At 37.1% G+C, this 15,656-nt stretch overlaps 1 protein-coding gene across 17 annotated transcripts in view; it reads left to right on the top strand.

Moving 5' to 3' along the window:
* The window catches only part of DYRK1A (dual specificity tyrosine phosphorylation regulated kinase 1A), a 146,390-nt gene that overhangs the window by 41,396 nt on the left and 89,338 nt on the right, over positions 1–15,656 (top strand). For 8 of the 17 annotated variants that reach the window (XM_025987875.2, XM_025987874.2, XM_072740567.1 and 5 more), the window contains exon 2: positions 12,503–12,588. The exons of 4 other annotated variants lie outside the window; for them this stretch is intronic. In XM_025987875.2, the coding sequence (XP_025843660.1) occupies positions 12,579–12,588 (10 nt within the window). In that variant the 5' untranslated portion in view covers positions 12,503–12,578. Of the gene's footprint in view, positions 1–12,502; positions 12,589–13,945; positions 14,039–15,656 lie in introns of those variants that run through there. 5 more of the 17 variants (XM_072740575.1, XM_072740576.1, XM_072740578.1 and 2 more) reach the window with 2 other exon arrangements.

Here is a 15,656-nt window from a genome sequence, read left to right as displayed (position 1 = left end):
TTATATCTCCAGTATTCAGCACAAATTTGTTGAAGAAATAAATGATGAATTTGAAACTCTTACTTATGTCAAGACTTCATCTGATTTTTAGGCTATTATTTGTCCATATGCCGTTATTTAATGTTATTTTTCATTTGTTTCACTTAGTGTAAATGATAGCACTTGTGTAGTGTGTACAGATGTATGAATGTCTCTTTCACTTCTGTCCCACCACCTTTCCAGTCTCCTTGTCACAATTGCATATACTGCCCGTAAAGTTTTGCAGTTAATCTTTCTGAACATTTTCCTGTGCATTTTCATTTTTATGTAAGGGTGCTTATGTTGTTATATATATATAACATATTTGTACATACTTATGTGTAGCAGTGGAATTTAAATCTCGGTTAAAATGTCAATTAAGCATTATTTTGCTTTTATCATTGGTTTGATAATCCAGTCGTTTCAGTGTTTACTTTCAGATACTTACAAGTAAGGCACATAACCTCTAGATGTCAGTTTCCATATCTGCTGAAGGATTGATTTGAATTAAGTGAAATTGAAGTCCTCTTAACTCTCAGTCTGATAATTTTAATGTTACTGTTTAAGTCATCTATATTAGATACCATGAAACATGTGCTATCTGTATAATATAAAAAAGAGGAAGGTAAAAATCAAATATGACTTTGGGTAGCAAGAGGAAATTTTGGGGTAAGTTAAAATTAAAATGTTCAGTTTTTGTCTCCAAGAGTATGTTGCTACTGAAACTAGTAGTGGAATCATCTCCCTTTGGTGTTAGGGAGTTTGCACTTTATTGATCCTGCCATGCTAGCTGATGATGTCCTAAAGGGAATTTCACCCAACTCCCTGGATCTTCACATCATAGCTGGACTAGTAACATAATGAATGCTTTTGGAAGAATTGTATAGAAACCAAAACTTAGATAGGTAAATCTTTGTTAGTGATTTATTTAAAAATATTTAATGGAAAATAGTTTCCCAAGTTACTTCAACCCCTTTCTCCTCCCCCAAAAAGAAATAAAAGAATAAAAAGAGCAAATTGTGCTCAGTCATGATTTGTTTTTAAATTCCCTTGTCGTAAAATGTTACTTTGCATTTCTTTTAGGTAGCTTCTTTTGTCAAGTAGCTCACTTAGTTTATGGTTTAAGGAATTGTATTTCTAATACTTTTTTCCTGTATCACCATTTTTATTTTTAATTTTTTAAAATTTATTTATTTATTTATGATAGTCACAGAGAGAGAGAGAGAGAGAGAGAGGCAGAGACATAGGCAGAGGGAGAAGCAGCTCCATGCACCAGGAGCCCAATGTGGGATTCGATCCCGGGTCTCCAGGATCGCGCCCTGGGCCAAAGGCAGGCGCCAAACCGCTGCGCCACCCAGGGATCCCACCATTTTTATTTTTAGAAGAAACTTAATTATGGAAAACCTCAGATATACACAGAAGTAGAGAGAGTAACATAATGAGCCCTTCTGTCCCCATCATCCTTTGCTTTCACAGTTGTATTTTGCTCACTTTTTTTTTTTCTTTTTAAGCATTTTCAGTATAAGTAATACCATGGTTAAAATTCTTCTTTTTAAAAAAAGAGGCTAGGTATTTAACAGGAATAAAGCCCTTCAACTATACTCAAATGTTATCTGATTATGGCTATTTAAATGGGGTTGATACTACATAAAATATTTCTTAGATAACATTCTCTGTAGCAAAACCACTAGATTTTATGCCTTTGGCACTGAAATGAGTTCTAGAACTAAACTATGGCAAACTCAGTTGCTCCACTAGTAGGTTGCAGATATGACTTAACTGTACTTACTAACTTGTCTTAAATATTGAAGAGTTTTTAAAAAGATTTTATTTAGAGAGAGTGAGCTCATGAGCTTGAGGGGGCAGAGGAGTGGGGAGCAGGGGGAGAGGGACAAGCAGACTCTTTGGTGAATGCAGAGCCCGTTGAGCAGGGTTCCATCCCATAACCCTGAGATCAAGACCTCAGCCAAAACCAAGAGTCTGATGTTCAACCAACTGAGCCACCCAGGCAGGTGCTCCAGATATTGAAGAATTGTAACTCACTTGTTTCAACAAAGCAACCCAAAGATGTTTTAGGTGATGATGTGGTTTGATGATTTTGGTTTTCTCCTTCATTGAGAGTGCTGTAGTTGGGGAAGCTGGCCTCCCTCGAGGGCAAGCCAAACAAGGCTCTCTCACCATTTTCTGGGGCTGGATGCTGGCATGCATACAGTTAGGTAGCTACCATCCAAGGCGAGTTGTGTGAGGGCTATGGTCCTGGTGTAAACACTGCTGTGCAGAATTCTGAGGGATGGTGTGTATAGGCGGTGCTGATTGGAGTATTCTGTGGAAGACAGTACTGGTTGGTGTTAGGCTTGGAGCTTGGTGTAGACAGAGAAGGATAAGGAAAGTCGTTCATTAAGTAGCACGAGCAAAAATGGCATTTGTCCATTGTGGCTGTAGTGTCAATTTGGGGAAAGTTTCTATGGTAGGAGATAAGACTGGAAAGGTGAAGGTAATGATAGCATAAAATACACTGGTGTAGACAATTGAATGCGTATTGAACACTAACTACAGTGCTATACATGCTTTATGTATGTCATTGATAATATAACAGTTTTATGGGATTATCCTCACTTTGTAGATGAGGACAGTTAGTCATTTGGGAGTTTAGAACCTTGTGTGAGTCTACCCATTGAGCCGTGGAGCCAGGAGTTAAACCAGGGCAGGATGACTTGGGAGCCTGATGGCTGTAGAGCCTTGAGTATTGGGTTAAGCAACACTAAGTACTTTTTTGGTCTTACTGTGGACAGTGATCTAGCAGTATAGTAACTGATCTTTTTTTTAAAGATTTATTTATTCATTACAGAGAGAGTATGAGCGGGAGGGGCAGAGGGAGAGAGACAATCTCAAGCCTACTCTGCGCTGAGCGCAGAGCCCCACATGGGCTTGATGGCACAACCCCGAGATCATAACCTGAGCTGAAACCAAGAGTCGGATGCTTGGCCAAGGCACCACAGGCACCCCTTAGCTGATTTTTTTAAACAGAGGTCTTCAATAGTTTATTATCATGAGCTTTTTTACGTATATTGGAGTTTTAAAAATTGGATGCACAGAGGTTGTTCTTGTAGTTGTGGCTGTTAGCCAGATACCTTGGTGACTTTATGGTTTTTTTTTTTTCTTTTAAGATTTTATTTATTTATTTATGAGAGACAGAGAGAGAGAGAGAAAAGCAGAGACAACAGGCTGAGGGAGAAGCAGGCTCCATGCAGGGAGCCTGACGTGTGGGACTCAATCCCAGGTCTCCAGGATCACGCCCTAGGCTAAAGGCACCGCTATACCGCTGAGCCACCCGGGCTGCCCTGACTTTATTTATTTTATTTTATTTTTTTTTTAATTTTTATTTATTTATGATAGTCACAGAGAGAGAGAGAGAGAGAGGCAGAGACACAGGCAGAGGGAGAAGCAGGCTCCATGCACCGGGAGCCCAACGTGGGATTCGATCCCGGGTCTCCAGGATCGCACCCTGGGCCAAAGGCAGGCGCCAAACTGCTGCGCCACTCAGGGATCCCTGCCCTGACTTTATGTTTCATATGGAGGTTGAATTTCTGGGGCCATTTTTTCCTAATTATGAAATATGGCTATTTATAAAAGTTGTAATGTACTGAAACGTGTAAAGAGGAAAATATAAAAACCACTCAATTTTTGTAGCTGAAGATATTCATTATTAATAACCTTACATATGTTCCCCCAGAATTTTTCAGTGTATTTGTTTTACTTTCCTGAGATTTTGCTTTGGGAAAGGTTTTTGAGTTCTTTCTGATACGATGTATGACTTTTTCCTTCGTATCATGCAGTTATCATAAGAACTTAAAGGATTATATAATGTTTTGTCATGTCAGTGTACCATAATGTATGTCACCTTTTTAATATTGAAAACTTTTATTCCTGATTTTTAAAATATTTTTAATGATACACTTTTATATATAAATTTTGTATTTTCTGTCATGAAAACGATTTCTAAAAGAGATTGAGCATGAGGTATAATAAACCACAAATGGACCATGAGTCAGTGAGTGCTACATGAAGAAAGGATCTCTTATAGGAACAATACTTAGTGTTGCAAGGCTCATGTTTAAGTAATACTGTATACAAATTTGGAGATCATAAATTAAGAAAACAAATTTGAGCAGGAAAAAATGACAGAGGCTGGCTAATTCAGTTTGAGAAGACACATTGAGTGTTTGGGTGCGCAGTTGGGGAAAAGCTGGGGACTGTGGATATGAAGAGTGTTTTGTAGGCTGGGTGTAGCTATTTTCTGTTTCTTCAGTGTGCATGAGGAACATCATGAACTTAAAGTTGGTATAGAGGAATTTAGCATAGAATTTGTAACTAAGGATTAAACTTTTTTGCAGTAGTTTATTATGAATTAATCTTTGAAATGGGTAGATTTTTACTGTATTTAGAACTTTTTTCTGCATATGAAGGAAGGTATGCTTAAGATGGTATTTTTATTATTATTATTTTTATTTATTATTATTATTTTTTAAAGATTTTATTTATTTATTCATGAGAGATAGAGGCAGAGACACAGGCAGAGGGAGAAGCAGGCTCCATGTAGGGAGCCTGACGTGGGACTCAATCCCAGGCTGCCAGGATCAGGCCCTGGGCCGAAGGCGGTGCCAAACCGCTGAGCCCCCCAGGCTGCCCCCTTAAATGGTATTTTAAAGGTTTTTCCAGACCTTTATTCATAAGATTTATTCTGATATTAATATCAGTTTTCTCACTTATTGTATGTCTCCTGGTCTTATGTAGAAATAAGAACAATAATACTATGTTAAGATTTGTGGTTTTGATAGAAAGGACAAACCAAAAGAATAAACAAACAAAACTTCACTTCTGGACAGCTAGAGAAGTCGCATACTCATATATAAAATTGATTTGCAGAGATGTGAACAGGGTCCCTAGTTGAACATCCACCTAGTGAGGCCAGTGGAATTTGAGGTGGAGATTGGGAAATGTTAACATTTGCAAGAAGTCCTGAGTATCAGGATTGTGAGTGTGACTGCTAATACCCATGCCAGTCATTTTTACAGGACTTCCAATTGATCACAGAAATTCTAGGTTAAGATTTTAAGGTTTAATATTCTAGGAAGATATGATCTTATTACAAAATGCACATTCCTTTTAAAATTTAGAAAATACAAAAGATAAGAATAACAATTTCCTTCAGTTCCTTTCTCTAGAGATAACTACTCTTTACGTTTTCTGGCTAACCTGTCACTTGTTGTTGTTTTTAATGCACACAACTGTTTTTCTCTCCTTTTAAAAAACAAACGCAATCACATGGTGTCTGCATACTGCTTTATAACTTTTTCTTTTTCTACACAGAACAGTATTTTCTAAGTTACTCACTATGCTGATGTGTTCATTGCACATCTCCTGTGATGAAATAGAAATAGGAAGCTAATGAAGCAGGAGATAATGTCATTGGAATAAGAATATAACATAAATAATTAACAAAATATAGTGGTAGATCATTAAATGCAAATTCAGAGAGAGACGAGTGTATAAAGCTGGATGAGGGGGAATTGAGGTGGTCTTGAAGGAAGGGTAGGATTTAGGTAAAAGGTTAGGCATAGAAATGGCAAGCTTTAAGTAGGGGAAATCATTTGAACCTTGGGGCAGAACGAGGTTAAATTGCATTTTGTAGAATGCCATGCTAAACTCTCCATTCAGGGCAGTAAGATTTGATCAAATTTTCTTCAGTTGCAGAGGGTGAATTCAAACGAGGATGCAAGTCATGTGCTTCAGGAACATCTGTGTAGCAGGTATATGTCAGATGAATTGAGACAGGGAGTAAACTGCCTTTAAGTTAAGTAGTTTCCACACTGAACTGTGCTCTAAAGTCACCAGGAGGCTGGGATCCCTGGGTGGCGCAGCGGTTTGGCGCCTGCCTTTGGCCCAGGGCGCGATCCTGGAGATCCGGGATCGAATCCCACGTCGGGCTCCCGGTGCATGGAGCCTGCTTCTCCCTCTGCCTCTCTCTCTCTCTCTCTCTGACTGTCATAAATAAATAAAAAAAAAAAATTAAAAAAAAATAAAGTCACCAGGAGGAAAGAAAAAAATTATTGGGTTCTTTTACGTGCTTCCTGAATCAGTCAGTATCTTTGGGTGTGGAGTCTGCAGTCTAGTTTTGAGAACCTCCTGTGGTGTTTCTCACATAACCACCAGGCCCAGGAGATGCTTGGCTCTAGGGGGATCTGTAATACCAAGTATGAAATAAGGACCTAGACCAAGAATTAAGGCAGGAGGCATTTTGAGAGTTGACAGGATTTAGTGAGACCATTCTGAGTAAAGAAGTCAGCAGTTTCTAGGGAAGTCGCTGGAAGAATGGTGGCACTGGGGATAAAGATGGGAAGGTGAGTTCTGTGAGGAGGGAGGTGAGGATGTGTTCAGGTTTGGAGAGTTGAGGTAATAAAGGAACCATAGGGTGCAGCTCATTGGACTGGATGCTGAGTTACAGGTTAGTGTAGAGAAAAGAGTTCAGCATTATTCAGAGTAAAACTTTGAAATGTTTCCTTTGGAGGGAAAGATGGATAGAGAAATAAGTGGAGGGGCCGCGGGATGGGACTAGATGGAATACCTGAGGTTGTGGCTGCAAGTGAAAGAGACATGGGATATTTGGAGGATAACTGGGTGCTCTGAGATACAAGGCCACACACATTTTTAAAAATTTTTGTATTTTTCAAAAGTGTAGTTGGGAAAAATAAGTAAAACTAAACTCATTTACAACTCTTAGCTTGTTGGAGGAAGACATAAGCTGCTAACAGAGTGTTTTTTATTATTTCTGGGCCTGGTTATTTTTCTGTGTTTTTGAAATGCAAGGATAATTAAAAGCAGTGGTTTTTAAAATTATATATAATTATATATGTATAAAAGTACATACAACTGACTATATGTGTGCATGCACTTATGTAAATTAATTATACATAATGTATATTTTATAAGTAAAATTATATGTGTGTATAAATATATATGACCACTCTAGAAAAGTTAGTGCTATCAGAAAGAAGAATGCAGAGTGGTTTTCCAATGCATGTTTAAAAAACTAGTTATGAGAAGGACTTGCAGACTATTGATTGAACATACTTGTCCTAAGCATCCTCTGATAGGAACATATAAATGAATGAGCTCAATCCAGATGTTCAGGTTCAGGAGGGAAATGTAACTGGGGATAACACATTGGATCTCGCTCTGGTGTGTATCTCAGAGTACCTAGAAGTCATTTAATTTTTAATTCCTTTTATGAGCTAGGATTGATTGGATAATAGGAAGTTTGAGTACATTATGTGTAGGTGATATATCTGTAAGTAAGCACATCAACAGAGATTGAAAAAATCTTGTTTATATTACTTTGCTTTTAATTCCTATTAGCAAATGGGTAAAAGCAGGCTCCCAAGTTCAGAATTTATGGTAGTGAGACGTTGGAAACAAGCCAGATACCCCCCAATAGGTCTTTGTTTCAAATCAACTTAGCTGTGTGCAGTGGGGTACTGTACAACCATGAAAGGTGGTACAAATATAAAAAGTGTTGCTGTAAAGATAGGAAATAAACAAGAGCAGAGATTCCTTGGGGTGTTGGGATTTTGTGTGACTTTGGTTCTTTATTCCTATTCAGTTCATTTTTTTTTTTTAAGATTTTATTTATTCATGAAAGATAGAGAAGCATAGACCTAGGCAGAGGGAGAAGCAGGCTCCCTGTGGGGAGCATAATGTAGGATTAAATCCCAGGACTCTGGTATCATGACCTGAGCCAAAGGCAGATGCTCATCCACTGAGTCACCTAGGTGCACCCTATTCAGTTTCTTCTTACTTTTTAAAAAATACGGAGTGTGTAAGGTGTTATCATCAGAATGCAGTCTATTTCAGATAAATGATAGGGGAAAAACTTGAGGTTTTCTATTTTAAATGGAGAGAAGACCATCGTTCAATTCCAGCCTGATGGCACATGATTGGGCTGGAATGGAGACAGCGTGTGTTTTGAGGCCTGCAGTTTAGATGAAAGTGGGTTGTATGGCTAGATTTGAGCAGGGAGTGCAGATGGGACAGGAGAGCCTTGATTGAGGCAAACATATCAGAGTTGGAGCAATGTGACCATTTGGGAAGACCTTTCTGAGGTGAATCCAACATAAAAATTTGCCGAGTGGATGAGGTGTAAGCAGTGGGGAAGAGGCCCCAGGTGAGACTTCTCCTTGGGAGATGGGTGTGATGGTGACACCCGTCACCCAAGACTGGGAATACAGGAAGGAGAAGTGAATTTTCTTTCCTGTCCTGCCTGGTCTTTCCTCCCTTTTTTTGATAAGGGAGAAGGATAAGGAGATAGTAAATTCAATTTAACATGTGCCTGAGAGCATTGGTTTTGGAGTCCTTTTGGTTGATTTGAATTTTCTCTCTTTACCATTAGTCATGTGCAACTTGGGACAATTTCACTTCTCTCGGCTTTGGTTTCCTCACCTGTGAAATGGGGATAATAGTACTACTTGCCTTATGTAATTGCTTATGGGAATTAAGTGAATTAAAGGAAAATATGTATCCATTAAAGAGAAAACATTTCTGGGGTGCCTGGGTGGCTCAGTAGTTGAGTGTCTGTCTTCGACTCAGGGCGTGATCCTGGGATCCAGGATTGAGTCCCACATCAGGCTACCTGTGGGGAGCTAGCTTCTCCCTCAGCCTATGTCTCTGCCTCTCTCTGTGTCTTTCATGAATAAAGAAAGAAATATTTTTTTTTTTAATAAAAATATAAGACCTTTCTTCAGTAAAACTGGGAAACAATGCTCAGTTCTTCACTGGGTCCGTGGAAATGTGGGCCTGGAACTCTACAGAGGTGGGCCAAGCCAGCTTTTAAAAGTCTGTTTAGGGGACACCTGGGTGGCTCAGTGGTTGAGCATCTGCCTTTGGCTCAGGGCGTGATCCTAGAATCCTGGGATTGAGTCTAGCATTGGGCTCTTTGTAGGGAGCCTGTTTCTCCCTCTGCATATGCCTCTTCCTCTCTGTCTCTCTCATGAATAAATAAAATCTTAAAAAAAAAAAAAAACTATACGTCTTGGTAATTTCCTGTTTTTTTTTTTTTTTTTTTTTTAAGAAAAGTGTTTAGTTCCACATGTAACTAAAATAGTGATTAGTGTTGACTTTCACCTAACTGTCTTAGAAATGAGCCTTCTGGAACTTAGGTTCACTATGTTGTATTTCTTAGTATCTATTTTATGTAGTAGTCACTCTATAATAGTGGGAGCTAGGTTCCTAAAATGTTCTGTGGTCTGAGAATTTATGTTTGAGGAACTTAAAATACAAAAGAAATACATATACATATTTTGGTGGTTGACATATTTTGAATTTGTGACAGGATATCCATACTTTACACTTACTGATCATAGCTTACCCCTAACTTTCTCGTCTTACCCTTCCAAGTTTTATTTTTTATTTTTTTTTAAAGATTTTATTTATTCATGAGAGAGAGGCAGAGACATAGGCAGAGGGAGAAGCAGGCTCTATGTGGGGAGCCCGATGCAGGATTCCATCCAGAGACTCAGAGATCACACTCTGAGCCACCCAGGGTTCCCATCCCTCCAGTTTTAAAAAATGATACTTAGCAATGCATTTATGTTACAGATAATATGCATATGGCGCATTTCCCTCCTGTTTTCCTGTATTTATTGTTTTATACAAATAGTGCCTGATTTTGTTGCATTTGAGCCCAGATGTAGTCCTAGAGAGGCCAAGTAGCTTAGTCCTTCCTTAAAGGAGCAAAAATTTGGGGCAACATTTATTGAATCCCTTAAGCTCTTAGTTTGTGAACCTTTTCTTTAGTGCTTACTCAGAGTTGTTAGTTTTGTTTTTGTTTTTGTTTTTTTTTTTTGCCTAGGAGGTTCCTGTGGTAAGGATGTTTTTCATTAGTATCTAATTTAGCTTTATAATCGTTAATGACTCCATTTGTGAGGGGAGAGGTGAAAAATTCACTGTAGGTTTTACTCAGAAAAATTTAATATACGACTGGATTTTTTAAGCTTCTTTGGAAAGAAAATTGGATTTATAGTTTGCAAAGTATATTTGGTGTTTGCTGTTACCTACTTATTGTCATAAAACCCTGACCTAATAATAAACCAGTTTTCTGTTTTGAAAAGTGACAAGCCTGAAGGATATATGGAATTATCACTAGAATCTTAATTTAGAACAGTCCGCCATCAAGACTTAAGGGGTTTCAGCATTGCTTAGTAGATGATGGTTTAGTTGCTGCATGTGTTGGTAGCAAGTTTTGTAACTTGTAGAGATGCTTTACACTTTGCTAAAGGCTACTTTTCAAATGAGTAGTGATTAATGGTTGATATTTGTTCTAAAAGATACTTGTTCTGGGTCTTGATGTATGCTTCTTCTGATCCTGAGCCAGATGTGATACTGTTCTTGCCACTGGTCCACCCATATTTCTTACCTTTAGATATCTAATAATAGTAATGGGATAATCTGCTTATTTCTAACTCCTTTTAATAGAATAAAAAGAATGCTAATATCTTACTACATTCTGCTTTTTTTCTTATGAGTCTTTTCATATCTGCAGTATCTATCCTGTTGAAACCATTGAAGTTGTTAAAGTGTAGATAGCATTGTAAGTAACATTTTATAGGTGAAGAATGGGATGTTGAGAACCTAAAATATTTAATAATATATAATTCGTAGCTAGAGATTTAAATCACATTTCCTGTCCCCATGGTCCATGCTAGAATGGTAAAGACCATTTATGAGAGAAAAATTGTTAGAAAACTGTGTTTAAAGTAAAAATCCTTACTCTTGAAGATTCAAATACCATTCTTTTGGAGTAAAACCTTTGATGTAGTACTTTAATGTTCATCTATCCATTGATCCCCCCCACCCCGCCGGCCAAATGGGTACCAGTTGCTCCCATGTCTAAGGTTATACCATAGCATCTAAACTAGAAACATGGTTCTTGGAACCTGGAATATAGGTAATGATTTTAGACACAAGCAGTTCCTAGGTTACAGATAAGTCATATACTTACACCCCTGTCCCTGAAGATGCTCTTGCAGTTGCTATTTGGAGTACAAACATTGAGCTTTTAAAGAACTTGGGAGTTCAAAAATAGGTGGAGAAACGAATGAAAAGCAGAAATATTTGGGGGCAATAAATACACATTCAAATCTATATAATGACCGTTTGCCTAAAGACGTTTTTCTTCAGACTACCTTGGTCATTTTTAACCTTATTTTGTAATATGATTAGAATTCTACCAGTTAGGGGTTCATTTGGACTAACTAGCATCTTTGTTGAAAATTGCAAATACGAAAGTGAATTATTTCAGTCCAGTTGATTTCTTTCTATTCCATACCTGAAATGAACCACACTGAGAAGTAATAGGAGTTTTTGATGGTAATTTAGGAACACAGGACAGCTTAGGGGAAAGGGTTAGGAAGCAGGATGATTGGGAATCCCTATGATAAAATTTAGAGAATTAGAGACATCAGGAGTTGAGAGAGTGCTAACAAAGGGAAGCAGCCTATTTTATTTTAGACTTTGTTTGTATAAACAGAGGCTCTAGCATTGGATATCTTTCTGTATTCTCAGGGGTCCCCAGTGCCCATGATCAATAATATATTTTGGTATCAGTAAGTTTCTTTTGGCTGGCTTGGGAACTTGGCTAACACATAAGCAACATTGTTTCATTAGTCATATTCATTGAATTCTGCAGTATCAATTTAAAAAGTAAATTTTTAGACTGAACTCATTTATAAGTTAGGTTCTAGCCTGTGCTTGTCATCATTTCTTCTGTACTCTAGTTGATAACTTCATTGAGGTTGCTTTTGCTTTCCTGTTAGTCATTATAAATTTTGCTAGTCATTTGTGAAATACCAGTGGAAGCAGTAGGTAGGAAGTAGCATAGTGAAAGACTTACAGTGATGTAAGAGAAGCCACTTGGAGAGCAAAAGAGGGCTTGTGGGCTTAGGGGAGCATTTGTGAGCAGTGTCTCAATTTACAAATAACATTGGTAGATTGACATGTTATCGTTCTTGTAAAGCAACTTGCATTACCTCTCCTTTCCTCTGATAGTAAGCCACGAAGAGAAGTGAATTCACATTCATACTGATTTGTGAATTGATGGATATTACAAAATGTGAATTTTTCCTCAGATAATTATATAGAATAGTGGAATATTGGCTGTTTATTTCATACCTAGAAACGCCTGAAGTTTTCATTGGTAGTAGGCAGATTTTGACATTTTTTCTCCCTGACAATTGGGTACTTTACATTTTATATATATAATTGATTTTCATTAATGAAAATTATTTTCAAGTAAGCATTAATAAATGTCAGTAAATGAATTTGCAGTAATTTTATCTCTGTTTTGGGGATTGTAGTTACTTTAGATGTTCCTCAGTAGGGGTAATTGTCTTGCATCCTTATCTCTTATCATAATCTGTTTTTCTTCACACAGTGTTATAGTTTTGCTGCTGGACTCTTCCCTCCCTCCCCCCACCCCATCAGGATGATATGAGACTTGAAAGAAGACGATGCATACAGGTGACTCAAGTTTTGAAATACAGTAAAGCTATGGCTGTCTGAGCGAATGTGGGAACTGGTGCTGTATTCTGAATGGGGGAGCTTTCTGATAAACAGCATTAGTGGGGGAATTGTATTTAGGTGGATAAATACAAAGGTAGTTGGGATATTTAATAACTTGACTTTGGGATTCCGTTTGATAATTAGTGACTTATAGTATGGTATTAATTCAAGTATAGTATAGTGATTGCTAATACTTGACCTTTTTGAAAGTGGTTGATTGACTAATACTCTGGTGAGAATTTAAGTGTTTCTGTTAAAAATATTCACTAATATTCACCTTTATGGTTGAGTGCATGTTTCCTTCAGATCCCCATTAGAATAGAGCAAATCTTTTAAAGACATACGGAGTAGGTGTTAGTAGTGTCTAAAATAAGACTCTGATAATTAAGGATATTATACCCATATGTATGATCCCTTGGAAAAATATGGTTTGGGATTTTGTTTTTTCTTCCTTTTCCTCCATTCCTCTCTCTCTCTCTTCCCTTCCTCCTTCCCTTTCATCCTTTTATTTGTATTTATATAGGAGAAGCACTATAAGGGCATTTTTGAAAGAATATTTTAGATTGCTTTATTATTGATGTGATCTTATTGATGGCAAATGGAAAATTGGAGGCTAGGCCATCTATGCCTATGTTCAGACTCTTGAAAATACAGTGTAGCTAATGGATAAAGTGTTAACTTAAACTTGTATATTCTTTAAATCAGGCTGATTGTGAGGTGTTTTGTTGAACCAAAGGGCTTCTATTGATAGGCTTTGTCAGGGTAGTATTATTGGATCATATTCACAAACTGTTTGAAAATGTGGTCTTTAACTGGGAAAGAAGAAACTGCAAAAAGCCTCATATAGATATTTTAATTACATTATTGGTATAGCTCTTAAGTTTTTGTGATTGGTTTTTGTTTTGGTGATCTTTGTTTTCGAAAGGAAAAAATGACCTTTTTGACTTTGAAATGGGATTTTAAAAAATGTCTATTTTTAATGAAGAAATGTGTTTGAATATATTTTTAAATTGTAGATCAAATCATATTTTACATTCATGAGGGATTCAAAGAATCTGATGTTAATTGTTTTTTAAGTAAAAGGTAACTGAGTAATCCTCTCTGTAATCTCACTCTCAGACGTGCACATGTATGCGTCTGTCTGTACAAACTAGCGGTGCGCCACGTACACATTATGGCTGAGTGGCTGATAAAGTCATGATGCTGAAGCTGAATATTACCGTCTTAGAAATGAATAGGAATATTGACAGAAAAAATTTTAGAATTTTATGAAAACTTTGTTGTCAGATTTTATAAGTTTGACCTTTTGGTGCAGGAACAGTTTCTCAGCACTGTCAGCTCCCGGATTGCTCGTTGGGCACTATACTGCACATTGGCTATACCAAGTAGATGCTCACTTTCAACTGAGGTCAGTAGAGGAACAAAGTATTTTTGGGGTATCTCATAGATTTATCCAAGAATATTAATGATTTTGGAGATTTTCCCTAATGAAATTTTGAGGTGGCAAAGTTGCTCTTTTACTCGAAAGACTTATGGATGAAATGAAATATCTAGTTAATTTTATGAATGCTAGAAGATAAAACCTACAAAGATTAGATTTATGATATAGTCCAGTCTCTCTCCTTTGGCAATGTATTTTTAAAAATTTGTCAACATTTATTGGCTGATGAAGGGAAAAAACTCAAGAAGGAAGATCTGGCTTTGTCTAACATATGTATTAGCTGTTGATGTATTTCCCTTTTAACAATTTGAAAGTTAATAATTGTTTTTGAACATAATTAACAGCTGTCCTAATCATCATTAATTAATGTAGCAGTTTGCTCTTGTATTACTGTGCACACATTTTATTATACTTCAACTGGTAGAACTTTAACCCATAAAAGCTCATAAGGAGTTTTTCAGTGAAAGTTATTTCTAGAATGCTTATGCATACTTGAAAGTGAATACTCTGTTTCCCTAGGCTTTCATGGTACTGACTTTATGTTGGTTAGATGTGGTGATACCCTACTCTCTAATAACCATTTCATTGATGCTAGAAAGGATGTTGAGGTAGGTGTTGACTGATGATACATCTTTCAAAAGCAAAGGCTTTAATAATAGATTTTTACTGAACACCAAGCCAGAGTCCAACTTTGATGCATCTCTAGTACTCGTGTATATAGATACTCTTGTATTTAACTTGAGGGTCTTTTTGTATACATGGAAATGAGGGTATAAATGAAGTAAAATTGGGTTATTTTTAAATTTTTGGATGAAAAATTGTGACCAATATTGGATTAACTTTGGTTAACATTTGCTTTGTACCAGGTACTGTAATGTACTGTAATAGGCACTCTGCTCACAAGGATCACTGTGCTTAGGAATCCAGGAGCACTGAGTTCAGTTGGAGGAGAGGGCATATATGTAAGAAATGATGCAGTGGATATGATAAGTTTTTAAGACTTACATATTGAATTCAAGGCATCTAGAGTAAAAACAGAAAACACTCTTTGGTTAATAGAATTCACAATACTGGCCTCACCTGACATCCACATGCCGGCGTTATCAGAATCTACATTTGTGTTCCACTTCTTTCTCCTGAGTTTCAGACTCATGCGGCTGCCTCCTGGATGTCTCTTCTGTACACAGCCCTTCACTCCCGTTCATTCTCATTAGAGATGAGTGACATTCTATCCAAGCACACCATTATCCTGGGAACCTAGGAGCATTCTTTACCCTTTTGAATTAAGAGGTAACCAAATTGCATTTATTTGAAGGATGTAGAATCACTTACTTCTGAGATTGCATTTGTAAAATACACTTCCTCAGAGATTACTGTGTACATTAACATAAAAGCTCTTACATTTTTTTCAGTGTATGTGATGAAAGACCTCCCACCCTTTTGTTATTTTCCTCATTAGCATCGAATGGAGCGTAATTTCTAAAAAGCTGTTTGATATAGCATTTGATGCCATTCTTTATTGACATGGGCTTCTTTAACAATTAAAATTGTCTTTGAAAAGTAGGGATAGGCTAGTCACATTAAA

This window comes from Vulpes vulpes, chromosome 15 (assembly GCF_048418805.1).
Source record: "Vulpes vulpes isolate BD-2025 chromosome 15, VulVul3, whole genome shotgun sequence".
NCBI classification, from domain to species: Eukaryota; Metazoa; Chordata; class Mammalia; order Carnivora; family Canidae; genus Vulpes; species Vulpes vulpes.
This window is presented reverse-complemented; position numbering and strand designations above follow the sequence as displayed.